The 16,477-nt window shown below is 41.8% G+C and overlaps 1 protein-coding gene across 2 annotated transcripts in view; it reads left to right on the top strand.

The window, feature by feature from the left end:
- Positions 1–16,477, top strand: part of INTS1 (integrator complex subunit 1) — a 536,581-nt gene that overhangs the window by 107,045 nt on the left and 413,059 nt on the right. For both annotated transcript variants that reach the window (XM_086940596.1, XM_086940597.1), the window contains exons 8-11: positions 5,481–5,667; positions 9,985–10,130; positions 11,564–11,705; positions 12,784–12,960. In XM_086940596.1, the coding sequence (XP_086796722.1) occupies positions 5,481–5,667; positions 9,985–10,130; positions 11,564–11,705; positions 12,784–12,960 (652 nt within the window). The remainder of the gene's footprint in view (positions 1–5,480; positions 5,668–9,984; positions 10,131–11,563; positions 11,706–12,783; positions 12,961–16,477) is intronic.

Here is a 16,477-nt window from a genome sequence, read left to right as displayed (position 1 = left end):
GTGCAAGTTTAGGGCTCTACGTCCTGGTCCCCAGGAAGGATGGTGGCCTCTCATTGACCTCAGAATGCTGAACTTGTACCTCAAAAAGGGAAAGTTGAAAAACATACCAGCAGGTTCTTCTGGATTCGGATACATACTTTTGGGTACCAAACCTGATAGTCCCATAGGATGCATCTCTGATATTTACTGGGGGGTTGCAATACTTTCAACTAACTTACCAGCCTTTTTAACTGACACACTCCCCTCAGATTTTCTGAAGGCCATGTTGATGGATGAGGCCAATCTTCTCAGGTTTAGCGATGCATGTATTCCCATACATCGATGACTAACTATGGAAGGCAGGCTTGCCTCAGCTTGTTTTGAACCACCTTCAGACAAAGGTGTTACGGTTTACTCAGCAGGTTTTCCATCAACAATCCCAATTCCCATCGCTGACCCTGTAAGAGGCGTCCCTTTATCAGAAATTTTTTGATACAATCTTTTGAAAGCTGTTCGTTTTCCACAATTATCCTCGGACATTCATGCTATCATCCTGATATTTCAAGGAAGTGCTACTGTCCCAGTTCTCAAACTGCTTGCTCTTCGAGTTTCAAGCATCCTTCCGGTGCTCTGTTTGTTGCAAAAAGAACAATTGATGAACAGAATGCAGAACATTGTCATACATTCACCCCAGTACAGAGATCTAGGACTAAATACATCGTTTTTTCTCTCCCCATTCCATTCCAGTTTGAACCCAGCCTTATGCGAATCAGTCTTGACCTGCGCCCAATGGGAATAGTCCAGCCCAAACTGCCAATCCAGGTCCTCCCTGGACTGGAAACAAGTATCCTAGGACCGGTTTCAGGATTTTCACCCCTCATCAGCCGGAATAGCCTGACTCGAGTGGCATGGAGAGCACAGGACCCATGTCCGGGCATACCCATCCAACTTGAGGTGACAAATGCAAAAAGAAAAATTGATGGACAGAATGCAGAACAATGTCATACATTCATCCCAGCCCTGAAAACCGATCCCAGGATGCTTGTTTCTGGTCCAGGGAAGACCTGGCTTGGAAGTTTGGGCTGGAATAATGGATTAAACCAAGATCCTTGTGACTGGGGGTGAATGTTTGCATTGTTCAGCATTCCGTCCAATTGTTTCTTTTGCATTTGTTGCCCTAAATGGGAAGGGTACGCCCAAACGTGGGTTCTGTACTGACTGAGCCACTGGATTCAAGCTAGCCTGACTGATAAGGGGTGATGCCCTGAAACACATTTTGCTTATCACAATATAATGTAAATATCAATGTATTTTAGAAATATTAACAATATCATGCACATTTTTATTAGTATTCTAGGTGAGATTATTCTTGCCTCTGTGTCCTCAAATAGAGTTGAACATTATTGAGATGTTCGCTAGAAATGTTTTTCTTCTGTCAGGACCGGAACTCAGACTTAGCTTGTCAAAGCTATCTCACAACCAGTAAAGCAACATCAATAATAGGCTTTAAATAAAATGTCTTAAAAGTCAAACCAGATGAACAGTCTGAGACCTTTGTGATGTCCTCCAACCTAGACCTTATTACGAAAAGAGATCAATCGGTTTACTTCTTTGATATATTCAGAAAATTGTTTCATGAGCATGCTAAAGAAAATATGCTCCCAATACTCAATAAATTATTCAGTCTTAAACAACAGAAAAGTGCAACAAACCAGTCTAGTTTACCGTACATTTTATTTTCATGTCGAAGGTGAGACATACAAACTAATTTTATTTCTCTACATTGGTATTTACGCATTAGAAGTTGCTCCAAAGGGAACGTGCGTGAAGAGGGTGCTCAAGTGTGAAGTGGTGTGGAGGAATACTCAAGGTGGTGACATAAGAAAAAAAAGGATCTGATTCTGTACAGTTAAACAGGTGGACTGGCTGTAAATCACCGTCCTTTTTGGCCTCGCCACATTTCTCAGTAAACAACTTCAATTTTGTTACAATTTTGCATTTGAAATATATTCTCGTTGGCACGCTGGGTATGGAGTTGGCGTCCAGGCCTATTCAAAGTGGTGTCGACGTTTCGACACGTCTTGTGGCCGTGAGGTATATTTAGACCTTGGCCTTGCGGGTCTTTTTCAGGACTGGGTGGGGCAACCAAGGGAGGGGGTGTTTGGCCTTCTCATTAACCCCTTACGAATCACGGGGTTGGATCATGGTTTTGCAGTAGGGCATTAGTCGCTTGAGTCTCCAGGTCGGGTCTTGAGCTGAAGAATTAAGAAAGTTGTATATTTAGATGCAAGACAAACAAGTCAATCAAACATGGGCCTACTTTTTAATCAGATACTGGAACATCTGATTTTTTTTTTGTTGAGGGCAGAAGTCAGTGCTTTCTTGATAATCCTTGGCTTTCTTTATTGGCAATTAAAGCAGATCAGCCACTGAGTCTACTCGAAAGCCATTAAATTCTATCCTGTTAAGTTAGTTTGAGAACTGTATTTTTCTTGTTGAAGATGAACCCCAACCCCCTGAAGCAGACAAATTGTCCATGCACAATGGGTCTGAAGCTCTAGAGGGGTCTTGAGCAATTAGAATCATGTGGTCTAACTGAACTGTGCGACAGATGCTCCTGGCTCTCAGTGTTTTGACTACCGGCTTCAATATCCTAGTGAAGCAGCAAGGGGCTGGTGATAGGAGAGACACTAGGACTGTGAAGTCTGTACCATTTGTCCCACCATTGACATTTTCTGTGCAGTGAAAACAATCTGAATGGTCAAGTATGGATTTTTGAGGTCCAATTGGACAATTCAGTTGTCCTCCTTCAGAAGATCCCTCAGAAGATGGATACCTTTTATCTTGAAGTGACAATGGAAGATGCTGACATTCGGTTCTCGAAGGTTCAACAGCAATCTGAAAACTTGAACTTTTATATTTGCTGCAAAACTCTCTGGATTGTGGGGTCGTAGAACAGATTGCCCCTTTGAGCTGCAACTATTGCATTTCTTCATTAATAGAGGCTTGGTCTCATAAGGAACAATTTAGGGGCTAAGTGGAGATTTTTGTTTCGGAGTTCCATAAAAATCAAAGTGGAAATGCTAAATTGTTTCCAAAACCTAAATATCTTGTCTCAGTATTTGCAAATTTTGAATAAACTGTGCCGACAATATTATATGTGAAAGGGAGTGATGTTGAACTACAATTTCTGAGGTTGAATTATAGTTTGCTGAACCTCTGCCACATGGGATTAGTTTGTAAGAAAAGGGATCAGTGTGTGCCAACCAAAATGGAGCTATTACTGTTGCCAAGGAGCCTATGGCTCTGTGCGTCCGACCAGATACAATATTGTAATCGATACTCAAGCCCTCATCTTTTGCTTGGTAAGTCAAGTCTAGGATTTTCGTCAGAAGTCCTGACAGGTCTAGTTACTTGTCTTGTCAGGCCCTCTATTACCTGACCATTCCCTTTTTTGTGGTTCTTTGTACATTTGTTCCTGAAGGTGAGCATGCTCGGATCTGTGGCTAGGCTGTCACCGAAGTCTATCACTTCCTTGTTAAAAATCTTCCTATAATGGGATTGTCAATATGCTGCAACTGGGCAGAAAAGAACCCATTCCACCGATTTCAGGTACACAATGTTTTATGGACTGAACAAGTGCACTTTATCAATCGAGGGGCTGTGTGAGGTGCTTAAGGCTACCTGTACGTGGTGTTCTCTCACATTTTCTTCCTTCAGCGCTAAGCTGCTAGGGCTTTTTATTATTAACAAGCTTTTATAAAGTGAAACGTTAACCTATACAGGGATCATGGCACTGGCATATTGCCTGTGAACACATTACATCTTATCAAGTCTGCCACAGAAGGTTTGGCTGATGCCAGTAAATGGGAATTGTCTTGCCCGGTATCAAAGTCAACTTCCCCCAAATAATTATCAGACCCAGTGTCAAATTCATGTTTGCCTCATGAATTATCATAAACTCGGTGCCTCTGGTTGCTGAGCTTGGTGGAGCTTGGTCTATGATAAATCAAAAAAATAGCTTTCTGTTTGTCAGTGTCCATCACATTTTTGTATTTGTATTTGTATTCTAGACTTGTAGAGCGCCTTTTGCACCCCTCCCAGAGGCTTCAGGGGAGGTGGAGAGATCACTTTCAATATTGCCGCCTGCGTGGGGGGGGGGGGGGCGGTTGGGGCACTATATCTTCAACTGCCAAGTGAAAGGCTTAAAGGCTTTGATTATCAATGGCTGGACCGTATTGTATGGCCTGGGCAAGTCTGTCATCCAAATAGTAGGTGAAAAGACCCTATTCACTGTATTCTTCCTACTTATTAAGTAAGAAGGTGCCATACTCATAGCTCATTCTGTCCTTAAGTGATAATAACAACAATCCTTAGTTATATGTGAGTGGTTGCTCACTCCAGTAACAACGTAAGCCTCTGAGACAGTGGGGGGAGAGTTACCCATAGTGAGCCCTAAATCAGTGGGGTGGGAATGATTCAGCAAGCCACTCAAAGAGGGCTGTAATTAGAATTATTTCACCCCACCCTCTCCACAGGTGTGGTGCATCAGGTGAGAAATTTAGTAAATCCATTTATTTTAAATGAGTTTAAAATATAGAATAATTGCCTAAATTCTCTATACCTGTGAAATCCAGACTAAAATCAGGTTATTACAGCATATGAAGCTTGAGGTATAAACGCAAGCCGCTCCTTCCCTGTTCAGTCTGCTCTGGGATCTGCAGTTGTGTGCAAAGTAGCACCTCCAGACCTAGACATAAAAAGAGGACTGCGCTGGCCTTCAAAGACAGAACCAAGCACCTCTTCCTCATTCTACAAGAACGGCATTCAGAAGCAGGGGCCTCCCTCGAATATATGGGTTGGGGTTGGGGCCGGAGGCGCAATGGGTGGGAGACAAAGATAATCACTCCAGTAATGTGAATCATTGAAGCTGAAGGACCACGGGCCTGCAACAGTGATGTGATGTACAGACGCCATTTTTTGAGGACGTGGATGCCAATTAATACAGAATAATGGCCTCAAACAATCAATATCTGACACTATGCAACAAAATACATGAAAAGCAGAGCAAATAGAGCAGATATGTATTGGGACTGTGGAGCAGTAAAAGAAAGAGGAAGTTGTGATGGTGTTGGCTCCATTTGAATTATGAGAGGAGTAGCATGCAGCTCTTTTTCCTAATGATTCATTGAATTTTTGTTAATGGTTGTTGTTTATTAGCTTCTGTGAACGTTTCTTTAAAGTAAGAGAAGCATAATCTGAGTCTTCAACTCTGACATGGAGTCTGTGGTTGGATAGGGTGTTCACCAGAAAGAATGGTTCTAAACGTGTAAGAAGCTTATTCTTCTGTAGTTCTCTTGGCTCTGCAATTTTGCAGTCTAGATTGCACTTGGAAAGGTGTTTTTAAATAATCCAGTTGTTTTGCCTAAAGGAGTAATGCCCATGCAGTTTATAATGCAAGGATTCCCACAGTTGTGAACCCGTCTAGTTGCTTTTTTTAGATATGAGGATCTGGCAGAGAGCGTGGAGGAGTATGTGGTAGACATGCTGCGAGATCAACTCAACCGCCGACAACCCATGGATAATGTGTCCCGGAATCTCCTTCGTCTTCTAACTGCTGCCTGTGGATACAAGGAAGGAAGAATGATGGCCGTTCAGCGACTCGAGATGTGGCTTCAAAACCCAAAGGTCAGAGACATTGCATTCAGCGTTCTTATATGAAACAATTTACATTTTCTTGCTAAAGTGAAAATTATCAACAAGACACATGTTATGGTAAATTGATCAGAACATGTCTGACTTGCTTTGTGAAGTGCTCTGTCAGTGCTTTTTTCCACCGTTCATGGTCATTTCACTGTGATAGTCTCAGCCCAGTTATTACAGTCTACCCATTTTTTTTAGAAACTTGCCTAAATGTTCCTCTTAGTATGGCTGAATAACTTGTAGTTTGGAAGCACTTGATAACTTTTGGGTTATAAAAGTAAGCAGATCTCTCCCAGTTGGCCTGACGGAAATGTCTGTAGTAATGATGCAATTGTCTGGTATGCACTAGGTATCATAATGCCTTTGTTGTAATGGGCGCTATAGTTAAGTGCTTTGCAAGGTTCTGGGTACAGGACTAGCTATTAAGTTAAACCCATGCCCCCATTAATATTTTTTAAATAAGAAGTGGTTTATTTGGGATAGAGGTAAATACACTTCCCAGCTGCACAAGTCTGTTTTCTTCATGTTGTGTGACCATTTGCTGGCCTTCATACATATATAGTGTTGAACAAGAGGAACATTATTTTCCCAAGAACATGCTGACCCATAGCAAAGCATAACTTTAAGAAGGGGCAAAAAAACTTCAGTTTTTCTTCTCTTCGAGGTAATTTGCTCACTAAACAAGGCCGTCTTGAGAAAAACTCTCTATTCTTTTCATGTGTATGCTGGTGTGATTCCCATTCCTTTTTTCTGCCATTCAAAATAAAAAAAAATTATACAGTGGTTGATACTTTGTCCTCAAAGGGATTTATTGACCTTTCCAGGATTTGAAGTTATGACCGGCCACCCCTCATAAATATCCGCAATGAGTGCCTCACTCATATCACTCTAGGGCTGGTTTTGCAATGACCTGTAATGAGTAATGTATGTAGACGTGGTTTCCAGTCCATTTACTGTTACTGCGCTGGCTTTTATGTATTGATTTACAAAAGGGGGTGGTGATGAACAGAGTGTCTGAATTGAGCAGACCACTCTTACCCAGTCCAAAGATCAGGGCTTGATCCATCACCGTTATTTATCTCACTGCCCCATCCCAGCTCAGAACCTGGCTATATGCAAATCAGTCTGTCCCTGGCCCAGTGCATCATGGGAACAGGGCAGACTAAACTACCAAGCCAATTCTTTACCAGAAAGGAGACAAGCTACCGGGGACCGGTTTCTGGCATTTCAGCCTCTTCGGCCCGGCTTGCTTGAATCCTGATGGTGCAGTGAGCTAAAAAACGGTGTTGGATCTAGCCCTGATCTTTTGACTGGGTGAGAGCTTTCTGTTTAATTCAGAGACTCTGTCCCTCACCACCCCTTTTTGTAAATATTTTTGTCCACCCTAAGCGTGGAAGGGTATTCTCAGATGTGAGACCCTTGCTCATTGCACCATCAGGATTCAAGCAAACCGGGCCGAAGACGGCTGTAATGCCAGAAACCGGTCCCCGGGAGCTTGTTTCCTTCCCAGTGTAAGAATTGGCTTCTGTAGTTTGGTTTGTCCTGTTCCCATCATGCACTGGGACAGGAACAGTCTAATTTGCATACAGTCAGGTTCTGAAACTGGGATGGTGCAGTGAGCTAAAAAACGGTGTTGGATCTAGCCCTGATCTTTTGACTGGGTGAGAGCTTTCTGTTTAATTCAGAGACTCTGTCCCTCACCACCCCTTTTTGTAAATATTTTTGTCCACCCTAAGCGTGGAAGGGTATTCTCAGATGTGAGACCCTTGCTCATTGCACCATCAGGATTCAAGCAAACCGGGCCGAAGACGGCTGTAATGCCAGAAACCGGTCCCCGGGAGCTTGTTTCCTTCCCAGTGTAAGAATTGGCTTCTGTAGTTTGGTTTGTCCTGTTCCCATCATGCACTGGGACAGGAACAGACTAATTTGCATACAGTCAGGTTCTGAAACTGGGATGGTGCAGTGAGCTAAAAAACGGTGTTGGATCTAGCCCTGATCTTTTGACTGGGTGAGAGCTTTCTGTTTAATTCAGAGACTCTGTCCCTCACCACCCCTTTTTGTAAATATTTTTGTCCACCCTAAGCGTGGAAGGGTATTCTCAGATGTGAGACCCTTGCTCATTGCACCATCAGGATTCAAGCAAACCGGGCCGAAGACGGCTGTAATGCCAGAAACCGGTCCCCGGGAGCTTGTTTCCTTCCCAGTGTAAGAATTGGCTTCTGTAGTTTGGTTTGTCCTGTTCCCATCATGCACTGGGACAGGAACAGACTAATTTGCATACAGTCAGGTTCTGAAACTGGGATGGTGCAGTGAGCTAAAAAACGGTGTTGGATCTAGCCCTGATCTTTTGACTGGGTGAGAGCTTTCTGTTTAATTCAGAGACTCTGTCCCTCACCACCCCTTTTTGTAAATATTTTTGTCCACCCTAAGCGTGGAAGGGTATTCTCAGATGTGAGACCCTTGCTCATTGCACCATCAGGATTCAAGCAAACCGGGCCGAAGACGGCTGTAATGCCAGAAACCGGTCCCCGGGAGCTTGTTTCCTTCCCAGTGTAAGAATTGGCTTCTGTAGTTTGGTTTGTCCTGTTCCCATCATGCACTGGGACAGGAACAGACTAATTTGCATACAGTCAGGTTCTGAAACTGGGATGGTGCAGTGAGCTAAAAAAAAAATGGTGTTGGATCTAGCCCTGATCTTTTGACTGGGTGAGAGCTTTCTGTTTAATTCAGAGACTCTGTCCCTCACCACCCCTTTTTGTAAATATTTTTGTCCACCCTAAGCGTGGAAGGGTATTCTCAGATGTGAGACCCTTGCTCATTGCACCATCAGGATTCAAGCAAACCGGGCCGAAGACGGCTGTAATGCCAGAAACCGGTCCCCGGGAGCTTGTTTCCTTCCCAGTGTAAGAATTGGCTTCTGTAGTTTGGTTTGTCCTGTTCCCATCATGCACTGGGACAGGAACAGACTAATTTGCATACAGTCAGGTTCTGAAACTGGGATGGTGCAGTGAGCTAAAAAACGGTGTTGGATCTAGCCCTGATCTTTTGACTGGGTGAGAGCTTTCTGTTTAATTCAGAGACTCTGTCCCTCACCACCCCTTTTTGTAAATATTTTTGTCCACCCTAAGCGTGGAAGGGTATTCTCAGATGTGAGACCCTTGCTCATTGCACCATCAGGATTCAAGCAAACCGGGCCGAAGACGGCTGTAATGCCAGAAACCGGTCCCCGGGAGCTTGTTTCCTTCCCAGTGTAAGAATTGGCTTCTGTAGTTTGGTTTGTCCTGTTCCCATCATGCACTGGGACAGGAACAGACTAATTTGCATACAGTCAGGTTCTGAAACTGGGATGGTGCAGTGAGCTAAAAAACGGTGTTGGATCTAGCCCTGATCTTTTGACTGGGTGAGAGCTTTCTGTTTAATTCAGAGACTCTGTCCCTCACCATCCCTTTTTGTAAAAGGCTTTTATGTATTGGCACACTTGGATTTTAGCCTATCACACAGTCAATGTAAGAGGCCAGGAGTACCTTTCAAAATGATTCCAGTTTTGTTCCTACTGTGGAATTCCCCTTCACAGAGCCTCAGTCTAATAACACATGCTAAGATGAGATCAGATGATTATTCTCTGTCCGTTTTAGGTTGTCTATGAGTGTCACCCATGTCAGAATCTTGCCTGACCATTCTACCTTTAATAAGAAATAAAAAAACACTTAAAGAAATTATCCTGGCTGAATTATTAGCTACAGCCTAATTTGCAATCACATTTCAACACATAGATGGGATTTCCCCATGCAGTCGTGCTCAAGTAGCTTGTGTGCTTGGCCAATATTTGAATGATCATAACATGCTTTAAGCAGGATCACAAGAAATTGGAAGGCTCAAATACTTTGCTGGTTGGCCTGTAATATTATGGGCTCTTTGTAGTTGACATGGAAACGTAACTGGGGTGCTTCAACCAGAATCCTATCAATATATTCCTTCTGGCTTCCAGATCACTCACACATTTAATGCTAAGCAGGAAGTGTTTGAACTGTCTATGAGCTGTTTTGCTAAACTTCTGAGAAGTGAGGGAAATGAACCTGGCCTTCAGCCCAGTATGCTTAATGTACATCTGAGTTTCACAAAGGACTTGGCATTACCTTTCTATCTTGAACGTGTGTCGAGAGCATTTTAAAGGGTGATCCCATTGGAACTTTATGCTTACACAAGGTGTAATTGTTCTGATTGTCTGCAACCATGTCTGATGTAGCAACCCCAGACCATGTCTATACCATCACTAACTTCTATGTCAACATTTTACTGCAGCTTACAAGGCCTGCCCAAGACCTGCTAATGTCTGTCTGCATGAACTGCAACACACATGGCTCAGAAGACATTGAGGTGATTTCCAACCTGATCAAAATTCGATTGAAGCCAAAAGTGCTCCTTAACCATTATATGCTTAGCGTCAGGTAAGAAGCTGAAGAATTGGATACAGTGTATTTGTAAAAAGATGCCTAAGAGCGGGTTTCTATGCTTGTGATTCGCATGAAACAGGGAAGTGTGGGTTATAGGTGGTGTGTGCATGCTGGTTGTACTGCAGCAAAATTTGCATCCACATTGTTGGACATAATTAACATTTAGTCTTTATGAACATGTGAAAATAATGAATTAACAAATATGAACTGACTTGAAACTAAAAGAAAAAGTTATGTGCGAGAGCCATACCACTGATTATATTGCATAATAAATGTGCAACTTTGAAGCAGTCCGATATTGCACTAGTACTTGTATATATCAAGTCATCTGTTGTGCATTGAGCAAAGCAACACCACTTTCGATGGTGCACGCTTGGATTGAGGGCTTTGGGGAGGAAATTTGCAATTGGTGAGAGCAGCTGCCTGCTCATCGTGCATCAACATATCCATGACCAGGCCTGACTTGTCAACTGGGGCAATGGCTGTTAACGATGCTGTGCATGTTTGGGCCACTTCTAAAAGTACCTAAAACACCATTCAATAATATGTATTTATGTTGTGTCTTTTTCTGACCAGAAAATACATTTTAAGTATTGCTTCCTTCATCATTGTATGCAGAGCCCAAAAACGATAACTCACAAGGTTGTCCCTTTTCCTGAGACAAAAAAGATTCATATTTACTGCTTTTGCAGCTTCTCTTCTATCATATACTCGATCTGGGCATTTAGTGCACCCTACTGTTGACTTGGAAATTTCTTTAAAAACATGAAATCTTTTTTTTCTAATCCTGATTCATGCTTCATCCACGTTTGTGTCTTAAGCATGGATATGCATCATCTGCTTTGATGCATATGTCTTTATTCTCCTATAGAGTTCTGTAATATGCTGTGATATCTTTAACGATTTTGTGTGTCCGTAGGCCGAATGTGGCAACCAGTTGGCCACTCATATTGTGCTATTTTTCTCTGCGTTTTATAAGATGGCTCCAAGTAATTTTGTTTCACCTTGTCCATTTAGTTGTCCCCAACCTAGAAGTTATGCATATGATTTATGAAATACGGCCTTAAATAAGGCTTTAATTTCTTAAATAGTTTTTCCTGCCAGATACATGTGGGCATACCCGATTCTCATGTACATTGTACATTTTGGATGTACTACTTTTTTGTTTACTGCAAAAAGATATGAATTTGGTAGTCCTTATGCTGACAAAAGTAAGTATTTTATCAGTTGTCTCCAACGGATCCCTCTGCACTTTGAGTAGTCCAAAGTCAATGTGTTTATCCTCTTGCTAGTGAACAGCTTGCATGTTCTGTGGGTGGATTGGATATGCCTTTGAAGGACTGAAGCCGTTGTAAGACTAGGTTACCAAGTTGTAATGAACTCAAATATTGTGTTCCTATTGTTTTAATGATGGTCTTTATTTTTAGGGAGCTGCTGAATGCGCATCGTGACAACCTTGGCACAATGGTGAAATTTGTGATTTTCAATGAACTTTCCAATGCCAGGAATCCCAATAATATGCAGATTCTGTACACTGTGTTACAGCACAGCTCGGAGCTGGCGCCAAAGGTATCATAAATCTGTCTTCTTAAGTGTTATCAACTTCTCACACTTTAGGGATCTTTTGATGCAGCTAATATACTTTCTATTTCAAGCATTTTCTTATCTACTACTGTTGAAACACCCAATGAACTGGCAATTCAAAGTTAAAAAATAGCTGCTTGTGTAGTTTAGTGAGAGACATCCTAACAATTTTTGTATGCTGTAATCCTAAAGATCACTTTTTTGACTAGTAGAGTATACCTACGTAAATGAAAGTCCTTTTTTTCCAACAAATCAAATCTTTGTTAACTATCCCACAGGCAGATAAGAGGCCTTTATAATGTTGAAGTACACAGTATAAGAGGGTCATCTTAAAAATAAACTTTGCAGATTTATGAAAAATTGGTTTAAAAACACTTCAGTGACACTCGTCTACAGACCAGTAAGCATATCTTTAACTATGGAAAGAAGATCCTGTGCACAGGAGTCATTAAGTGGTGCTAAGATGAGATGAACATCCATGACACCCCTTTGGTGTCTTGTTACCTCATTTTCCCTTTATCTTCCAAGCTCCCATTTAAGGCTCACACTCTGTCAGAGCTGGTGCCCGGGAAACCATGAATAAGTCATCCCTTGTGCCAGGTTACCTTCATTCCCTGTTTACCGTCTTTTGATGACTATTTTTCACAATACAAGTAACTCTTCATTGTGCCTTATTATGTTTTTTTTTTTTAATTAATGTTTTTTTTCTCCAAAAAGTACAACGAACCTTTCAACATATTAACCTATTGCCAATCTATTACAAATATTACCAGTCAATTATCTCTTTGCCTAACTGTGCTGTTGTGATATAAAGATTGTGCACATGTTGCCAAAACAGCTGTTAGCATATAATTCATCCCTTAATCTTTCAGATGTCTCCTTGATTGCTTGGCCTATTCTCTGACTTAATAGCTATTTGTTAGAGGACCTTGCCATCAGGCATATTTTCGTTTGTGAATATTATTCAATGTGGCCTACGTCCACTTTTTAGCATTACATTTAAAATTCTGCCCGTTTGTCACTTTGGTCATGGGTCATGTATCCGAATCGTTGTTCTTTTCAGTTCCTGGCGATGGTGTTTCAGGATTTGCTGACAAATAAGGAGGATTACCTGAGAGCATCCCGGGCATTGCTTCGAGAGATAATCAAACAGACCAAACATGAAATCAACTTCCAGGCTTTCTGTCTTGGGCTCATGCAGGAGAGGAAAGAGTCACCATTCACAGACATGGAATTCAAGGTAAGAGCATTGAAGGGCTGAACCTTGTTCCTTGCTATCTCTGCTTCTATAACAAACATGCAGATGTCAGGTCAGCATATTATCAACAGCCTCCACCTACCTCAAGCAAACCGGTATACAGAACACAACACAGAGACACATTGCAACCAAGCCACATGGGCAAATAGAGATAAACATATTCCCAGGAAACCCATGAGTGAGAGTATATTACTTTAAGGGACTTGCATCCAACTCACAATATAATTAATGTGATTGAAATGCAGGGTCGCTGCATAATGGCCCTTTGTGAATGTCAAAATGAAAACATGCTTAATATTTGGTTTTATTCTGTGATAAAAAATGTGCGGTTGGAGTGAAGGTTAATTCTGACAATTAGGATTTCTCCCTCCACTTATTTTGTATGGGTGTTCTCCCCACTATGTAAACTGTGCAAGAGTGTTTTTTCATCTCGAATGAAGCATCTGCCCCAATTTCCTAGCCACGTTTGAACCTGGGTTTTTAGAATTTACAGCTGGTTTTAATTGATTTTGAAATAAATGCAATTACAAGCAATTTTTGATGTTAACCAGTTTGATAATCACATGAATTGCATTGTTTCTCCCCAAATGGCTAGTTCCGGGAAAGGTTCCAAATTGGCAAAATTTTTAGGTCGAGCTTACAGCATGCATGCGCTGTCTGCAAGACCTGCTGTAATCGCTCTATACGGAGTTTAATCCCGCCTTCTGCTTCAATTGGTTCACTCCTGTGTCGCGTGTATTTCCTGGCTCTTTATTGTTGGCGCTCCTGATTCTTGACGTCCGTTTTTTATAGTTCAGGAACACCGGCCAACTACAGTTTCCTTACACTGTAGTTGTTTGTGTTTCTTTAGGGACTTATTGTTTTAAATTGTGCTAGTGTTTACTGTGTGAGTGTCTATGACTTGTTTAATTGTTTGACTTGGGTCGTGAATCAGAATGGCGCCCCCTTCAGGGACACTGTGCTTCATGTTTTGTCTTGGATTGCAATAAAAAAACAAAGCTGCATCAGCGCTAACTCTGGCTTAAAAAAACACCTGCAGATCTTTCTTTTCAGGAATTTCCCAGTGCCGCTCCGCCTGTCACTGCCTGTTTTAACTACTTTGGCACCCGCCTTCAACACATTGTGCCGTCGGTCCCCTCTCTCCCCTGCCCGTGGCTGCCTCTTATTTTCAGTTGAACGATGTCATCAGATGAAAGAGTTTATTCAGATTAATGCAAATTATCTTGATTTAAAATTGAACGTGGGTGGGCAGTATGCGGCACCAATTAAAAACACAGAAACTAATTCAGGAATTTTCCTGTGCCGCTTACTCCCGTTACTGCCTGTTATTTTAACTACTTAGGACCTGTCTTAACTAACTATCCCATGCTGTGCCGTCCCTTCTCTCCCCCGCCTGTGGCTGCCCCTTACATTCAGTTGAAGAATGTCAGTGGATGAAAGACTTTATTCATATTAATGCAAACTATTGTGATTTAAAAGCTACAGTCGGTGGACATGATGCTGCACCAGTTAAAAACATGAAACCTACTTTCGATACAAAATCACATAATCTTTAAGTAACCTGACCTGGTGACAGTGACACAGCATTTCTGTAACAGTATTCCAGATTTATTAGGTTATCCAATTCCAATTCCAAAAATTCTTTATTTCGGCCACATAGGCCATAAAAGATACAATAAAATACAGTACATATATTACACAGTATTTACATATAAAAAGATCTACTGGATCTGCATGGGGTAAGGAATACATGGTACCAGTTCAGGGGGACATTTTCTTCCTTATTATCCATGCTGCCATTAGGAATTTTGAAACAGCAAAGACAATATGGCCCAGGGTGTTAGTTTTCATAACCCTGTATGCCTGTAAGTACTCCCTAAAACCCAGGTTTCGGCACAGCGGTGCTATCCAACGCTTCCTGGGACTCTGGTAGGCGTGGCAAACAAACATTATGTGTAAATCATCTTCATCCTGAGTTTTGCAACAAGGGCAAAGTTTGTCACCCCCTGTGGACCATTTATGGGTGAATACTTTGGTGGGGAGTGTACCAAACCTCCATTGCAGGAACAGTTTCCTCGCCAAAAGAGGAAAGATAAAATCCATAAAAGGTTCGAAAAGATAAGAATTTTTGGATTCCATAAAACGTCCCGTCAAGGTGCCGCTGTTATGAGCATTATCCATGTCAGCCAGATTTTTGTTTTTGTAGAGCTGGGTGAGAGTTTTGCGCGTAATCCTTTGGCAGCCCTGAGCTGGATCATCCCATATATTAGGTTATCAAGCTGTTTTACTTAAGGGGCACAGGTCAACAAATAAAACAAAGGCAGGCCGGGACTCGATTACTTCATCACAACTGTAATATGTCTGTTAAAACGGAACATATTTTTCCTCGTAATTGTAAGAAGCTAATTACAGCTTGCAATTACAGAGGCACAGACTTTGGTGGGCGATAGACTGATTTAGTTTTTGAATGTAAAAGGAAATAACGTTACTTGCGTAAAGCAAACCTGCTTCTGGGGAGGGGCGTAGCAATGGTTTCCCTTCATGGTGTTGATATCAAAATAGGCTGAGTGTGGTAGGGTGGCAGCTTTTCAACCAGAGTGTATTTATGGAGAAGTCAGGAGGCGCTCCTAAAGATGGGCTACATGTCTGCCCGTTCCACATGCTGGCTGCATTTCCTGTTGCTAAATGTACAGCACTCCACTGCCATCTTGGACACTCTACAAATACTCCAATGCAATATGGTAAAAATGCTCCCTGCTGCTTAGATTGGCAAATCAGTATACCTTCAATCCAGGTAATCAAGGGCAGTCTCTCCAATCTTAAGCTTTTGACCAACAAGCCATTGCTATCAGGTGTGTTTTTCCAAGGAGCTCAGTGGAACCTTACCAAGACTGCAACTCCCAGAATGCACTAGGTTGTCACATGACAGCCCAAGAGTGGAAACAATCCCTGCAAAGAGATTGAGTGAGGTGGGCACCAACAACAGCTGCTACACAGAGTGAAATGAATTTGTAAATATTCTCATTTTATAGCTAGTTGTGTAATAAAACTAGAAAATTGAGATGAGTAGATGAGACTTAAAATCTTGATTTTGAATAATGTAATGAGATTCCAAAAAAGTTCTGGCTGGCTCCCGCCTTCATGCAAAAATATTAAAAATTTACCTCTTCAGTGAATAGCTTGCAGTGACTAATGCATTCTTCTTAACTAAAAATGATTATATGCCTGGGAGCTGCCATGCGACACCTTCTGAAAGTACTAGCTTTTTCAGCAAGTTTTAAGAATACCAGATCACTCAAACTGTGTAGACTATTAGGGGGCTAATGCAACCCGCTGAATTGTGCACATCACTACTCTACCTGTGCATGCAACAAAGGTAAGCTGTCTTGGAAGTGTTTTAGGGCAGTAGTAATTCATTGTGTTGCATATTACTTACTGACTAAAAGGATTTTCTGTGTTGACGTTTTGAGGCAAATCTACTGGTGTTGTAGTAACTGTG

Source organism: Lissotriton vulgaris, chromosome 10, assembly GCF_964263255.1.
Source record: "Lissotriton vulgaris chromosome 10, aLisVul1.2, whole genome shotgun sequence".
Taxonomy (NCBI): Eukaryota; Metazoa; Chordata; class Amphibia; order Caudata; family Salamandridae; genus Lissotriton; species Lissotriton vulgaris.
This window is presented reverse-complemented; position numbering and strand designations above follow the sequence as displayed.